Source organism: Lepisma saccharinum, chromosome 1 (assembly GCF_977018435.1).
Source record: "Lepisma saccharinum chromosome 1, izLepSacc3.1, whole genome shotgun sequence".
Lineage (NCBI taxonomy): Eukaryota > Metazoa > Arthropoda > Insecta > Zygentoma > Lepismatidae > Lepisma > Lepisma saccharinum.
Genome location: NC_139229.1, coordinates 148,544,762 through 148,550,761, shown reverse-complemented (window position 1 = coordinate 148,550,761; position 6,000 = coordinate 148,544,762). Strand labels below are relative to the sequence as shown.

Below are 6,000 nucleotides of genomic sequence, written 5' to 3'. Positions count from 1 at the left end.
AGACTATGTATTCGTTTCTCTAATAGCCGAGCCGGGGTGCAGCAATCGATAGTTTGGACAAAATAATACTTTGTAATACGTATATTCTTTTTGAAACACGCTGTAATTTTATGCAGCTGCAGTGCACACACCTTTTCCAAGGATGGTGTACTTACTTTGATTACACCCCTTCTTCACCTGCGCCACATCCAAATTGGCAGCTACTGTTGCATAGCACCATCCTATCTGCTGAACTCCCCCTACTGACATTGTCTGAATCTGCGACATAGGTGGAGTTGGAGGAGAGAGGTGGAAGGTGTGCCAAGTGCATGCTTCAACTCACCGTAGCCCTACGCGTGGCACCCATATTGCAACTTTCACTTTGTAGGAGCAACATTTACTGAATAGATGAAGTAAAACCCAGTGCTACCTGGATATTTTATCGATAACACTGTATGTAATAAAATTGTAAAAGAATAAATCACATGCCACATTTTTTAATATGAGTAGTAAATAGGTGGAAAGCTTTGTGATGTCTGGTTGGCATATCCCTTCTGCTTTCGTACTGTGTGCCTGCGCCCCAGTGTGTTGTTGGTGATGTTTGAGCTGACACCTGGCTGACAGTTGGCATGTTAATTCCGACGACTTTGACAACACAGGAACGTGACTGGAAAGTATGCCACAGAGCAGTTTCCAATTCGGACACAGCCATGTAACAACTTTCATTTTTGCTTGGACCGAAGTTAAACGGCTGTATGAAGAAAGCAATAAGAAAATACAGTTATTTTCCTTAATTAGCTTTTATTTTCACTAACGTTTTACAGAATACATTTCTCGCACAGCGTCTGTATATATTTTTTTCTCTTTTCATAATAAAAATTATCTTCTTTATCACATAAAAACATTACAAAATTGTTCTTTATTAAAAATTATCACTGTTTGGGGTTTTAACCATTATAGATCCTTTCATATCATATACATTATACTCTTTTCCATTCTACTTTACAAATATACCTCTTTTTGATTGCAATGACGTACGCACACACATGCATGCATGCACACGCTTATAGACACAAACACACACACACACACACAGAGGAGACGTTTACACATTACTGTCCCTCCACTTTGTCATGGAGAGTAACTGTTGAGCAACTTTGACCATTGTCAGCATGTAACGTAGTAGGTTTTTTCAATTTCTTTTGGCACACAGCTGCAAGATAATACAAGCATTATTAATACACATAAAACTCAATTTTATGCTTACATCACAATTAAAACTGTGTATGGTTCATTGTCTAGTTGTATAAATATTATATTTCAAGTATTAATGGTACCCGGTATAGTTACTTTTGTAAAAAGGTCGGGCCCCTACCAGTAATATATTAATTTTAGTAACCTTGTAATCAAGGGGTCCAGAGTTCCATACCCTGTGGAGGCACATAGTGGTTCGGATCCCACTTTAAACTGCACATCCAGTCCCGATTAGCCTTACCAAATCAATCAAAAAATACCGGTGTCACAAGCATCATTTTCTCGTAGTATGTTACTTGTTTAACATACTATAACTTGGATAATGATTGGAGATACATGTTTTGACTTCTGCCAGGGTGTCTACTATTCCCTGACTTTTCCACGTTTTCCAGACCAAGTCATGAGGGCAATTAATGTACATGAATATGTATGTACAGTAGCAGCAATTAGGGGAGCATGTGGGGGGATTGTCTCCCTACTCTTTTTGCGCTACTAGTATGGTCTCTTAATGCTATCCCTTATCTACAAAGAAAAAATTAACTGTCCTTGCCCCAACCCCAAAGTTTTGGCACCCAGTCAAAGGTGATATATGTAAGAAAATCAGAGCACTTAGATGAAAATTCACACTTAGTTACACTCAAGATTAAAACTGTAAACTGTAGAACATCAGGTTAACCTTTTCACCACAAAGCATCATTTATCCTCTTGTACCTGTATATTTATGGGAATTTACCAATATATTAGCAAGCTTTCATTATCAAATTATGTGAAATTATTGATGGCCTCCCTTCACCCCTTATAGCCATCCGATCCACCAACACATTATAAAATAATAGTTTTACCAATTTTTTGGAGTTAATTTATTTCCATAACAATTCAGTAGTCACAAGAAAAATAATATATATGTTTATTAACTGAATGTAATTTTGTACAATAGTTTTCTTCCTTTAAAATAAATGCACAATTTGAATACTTGAAATGTTTTTCTAACATATATGTAGAATTGGCATTCATTAACATGTGAAAGTTTCAAAAGAACACGTTACTCGAAAAACACAACTACACAATTTTCTTCTTTAATGCTTTCATCTTTTCATCAACTTCTTCGATTTCCTTTGCAGATCTCTTGAGTATTTTAGCTTTCTTTGTACTCAGTTCTTTCAGTTCTGCCATACTTCTTTTCCTATCTTCTAAATGAGTCTTCTGAGTTTTTGTTGTATCATGATTCCTTTTCAGTGCTTCCTTCCACTTTCCATTTGCATTCCTCGCTGCATGGATTAATGATTTTGTTATAGGGACTTTTTCAACCCCTCCATAAGTTACAATTGCATCATGTATACATTGTTGGGCAATAAGTGAGTCCTCATCAAGATTATCCACAAGGAATTGCTTATTTACAGAGAAACTGGGCTCAACAGAAGCATGTGGAAGCATTAAAATCTTCTGGACAAACAGTATAAAGGCACTGTTGTTACAGTCTTCAAGAACTGTCATCCACATCTGATCCAGCCGATCAACAGCAATGTCAATTTTTTTTATTCTTGCAATCATACAGTCATTACTACATAAGTCAGTATAGAACCGTTTTATATCATCTGCAGCAGGGCCACAAAAATGGCACTTTTCAACTAGGACTTGTAATGCCACATTTACTTGGTCTTCACCTACTTTTCCATCCAAAACAGATGCAGGAGAGAGACATGCTGCACCATATGTGAGCCTATATTTCAATGGTGATCTCATACATATCTTCTTACACAAACATTGTAATATTTTCAGACAATTTTTACAAAAATGTAACACCTGAACAGAGATCTAAATGCTGCTCGGGTTGCAAATCCAATGTCAACTTCTTTTGCAGAACACACACATTCTGGATCAGTTAGATTTAGTTTCAAAAGATCTTCAGAACTTACAGCTTAAAGCAGAATGGACTTCTTTATAAACCTGGACATAAGGGATTTCAGTAACTTGAGCAAATGTTCATAAAGGAAAGGCACCATTGGTTAATCAGACTGAAACTTGACAAGAAAGGGTTCTATACAGGGTGTCATTTTAATGGCGCCTACGAACCACAGATTCGTGTAGAGGACATCAAAACAAACAACTTTTCTCAGTAATATTTTTCACGTTGGTGCGTCAATTCGACGCTACAGCCGTTCAAAAAAGACCGTTTTGCCGCCTGGATGCTGGCAACCCAACACAACATTTGATCGTATCTGTGACGTCATTTCCTGCGGCGAAACAGCGCACGGTAGGGTTGCAAGGAACACACAAATTTTGTGAAAAATTACAAACTACCAACCACATTATTAGCTGTAAAACGAAGCGAGAAACGCATCCAGTAAACCGAACATCATAGCCTACCAGCCAGAAGATCAGCAGTCATCTCAGGGGAAGGGGGAAGTGAACCAACGATATGAGAAATGGTAAAAACGTATTCAAAATGAAGTCAATATCGGATTTTTCTCAGCCTACATGTCAAATATCAACAACAATAACTTTTATTGTACTTACAACTTACATGTGGCTGTTTACGCCCAGCTACATGTCAATTATATTTGCAAATCTCGTTGCAAGGTTGATATCTACAGGTTTGTGTCCAGATGCCTTGTGGTACTTTGTGCTGATAACGGAAGTATCTGAGGTTCACGTTGTTACATTACGGCTAAAACACGTACAATCACAGTAACAATCTAATGATGAATCAGTAGCGAATATACTGCCCTGTTCAGAGTTGCAAACTATTACATGTGCATCCGGTGCGTAGATAAAGACAGTCGCCGGAGAGTTTTTTTACTACTATTTATATCCCTGTATTTTCAACCATTCTTGTCACTTGCCTCATAATGCCCTGAATATACATTATATTATGTGTTGCTTACCTTTGGAATTTTGAGATCTTTCATTTCTATTTTGTCATCTGTTCAGTGTGTCACAGACAACTAGTATCAGAAGGACGAAGTGGATAGACTAAATTGTAGATGCCAACATCGTAACTAGATTTGCAAATATTTGACATGCAAGCTGATACAAAATTCGATATGACCACTTCCACTTGAATTCTATTTTCTTTCTACCATTTTTCGTATTGTTTGTTTACTTCCTGTTAGGTTACAGAACGTGTTTTCTAGTTTTGTTTTACGGTACATAATGTGGCTGATTGTAGCTATGTCATTTTTCACAGAATATGTGTGTTCCTGGCAACCCTGTAACGCATCGCTTCACGACGGGATATGACGTCACAAATGCAATCAAATGTTGTGTGTGGTTGCCAGCATTCAGGCGGCAAAACGGGCTTTTTTGAACGACTGTAGCGCCAAAACGACGCTCCAAGGAGAAAAATGTTACTGAGAAATGTTGTTTGTTTTGATGTCCTCTATACGTTTCCGTGGTCTGTGGGCGCCATTAAAATGACACCCTGTATATTAGCTGCAATAGTCTAAAAGAAAGCTAGCCTGACTGGTAACAGAGGATTGCTCACTTGTGACTAATAGTTTTAAAGCTTTCACACCTTGATTGTTCCTTGGTACCAGAAACTCTGTCAGCAAAGGTTTTCAGAAATGGTAAAAGGTACTGTGATTTTTCCACCACACTTCCATTGTCTAACCACCGAATTGGACAAAACATTTTGGAAAAACTTTTGATCCTGTAATTCTTGTGAAATCTGCTCTCAGAGCTGGAACATTTTTAAATAAATTGTACACTGCTCTTAAGAATACCACTATGTTCCTACCATAACTCTGAAAAGATGCTTTGAAAGCACCATGAAGAACATGTAGTCTGCAGCTTCCTATTTCCAGCAATGCTGTACTTTCTGGCTCATTAATAGTTCTCTTTCCCTTGAAAAAGGTAAGAAATTTCCAGTTAACTGGTGGTTCATCCATGGATATTTGCACTATGTTTTTCAAATTGATACCTTTTACACTTTCTTGAAATGCCAGTAGCAAGTCACTAGCTTTGGTATGGCCCAGAAACAAAAATACAATTTTTTTCCAGAAAAATAGTAATTTCCCTGACTTTTCCAGGTTTTTCACACTGGTAGACACCCTGTGCATGAGTCTAGAGGTATGTATTTAACAATTAGTACAGTTTAATTTAGGGCTGAGCTGATACCGATACATCGGCATCGGTTGATTTTCTTTTACCGATACCAAAGATTTTCAGTGGTTAAAGAGCGGGCAGAGGCAACATTTGTCCTTTTTAACAGTTCGTTCACCCTTCCTTGTGACAGATTGGGAAACCAGCACAGGAAACTCCATAGATTTTCCTAGAAAATCTCACCCTCCTGGGAAGTAGATGGCAAGATCAAATGCATGGGTAAGTGAAAGCTGAACCCAAACGTGACCATGAGGGCATGGAACTGCTTAGTTAACGTTACGGGAAGTAAACCATTCATTGCTAATTCTTGCTTGAAGCTTGTGGTGGGAAGATAGGGGGATGTTTTTACAACATCCACCGTGCAAATGCCGGGTCAGGTAGTTGCAGAGTTCTTGGAAAAGAGGGATGAAGGTCTCTGTGAAATTAGCTTTGTATTATCTACATTTAAGCAGGAAGGGGATTCAGCAATTTCTTCTTGTCCTCTTCCCTTCTGTGTTAGTCTTTTGTGCGACTGCCGGCATCAGCCAATGAGGGTTAGTTATTTCCGCCAAGATTAGATTGGGAACATACGGCTTTGAATGACAGTACTAAGGAAGATTGAGTTTCTGTTCAAATCCACTTTATGCACAGATAGGCTAATCTAGACTGGACCTACATTTTAAAGTG

General features: G+C 38.1%; 1 protein-coding gene across 1 annotated transcript in view; it reads right to left on the bottom strand.

Moving 5' to 3' along the window:
- Positions 1 to 783: 783 nt before the first annotated feature.
- The window catches only part of LOC146002458 (uncharacterized), a 68,452-nt gene continuing 63,235 nt past the window's right edge, over positions 784 to 6,000 (bottom strand). The window contains exon 12 of the mRNA XM_083140322.1: positions 784 to 1,192. Within this exon, the coding sequence (XP_082996448.1) occupies positions 1,092 to 1,192 (101 nt within the window). The 3' untranslated portion in view covers positions 784 to 1,091. The remainder of the gene's footprint in view (positions 1,193 to 6,000) is intronic.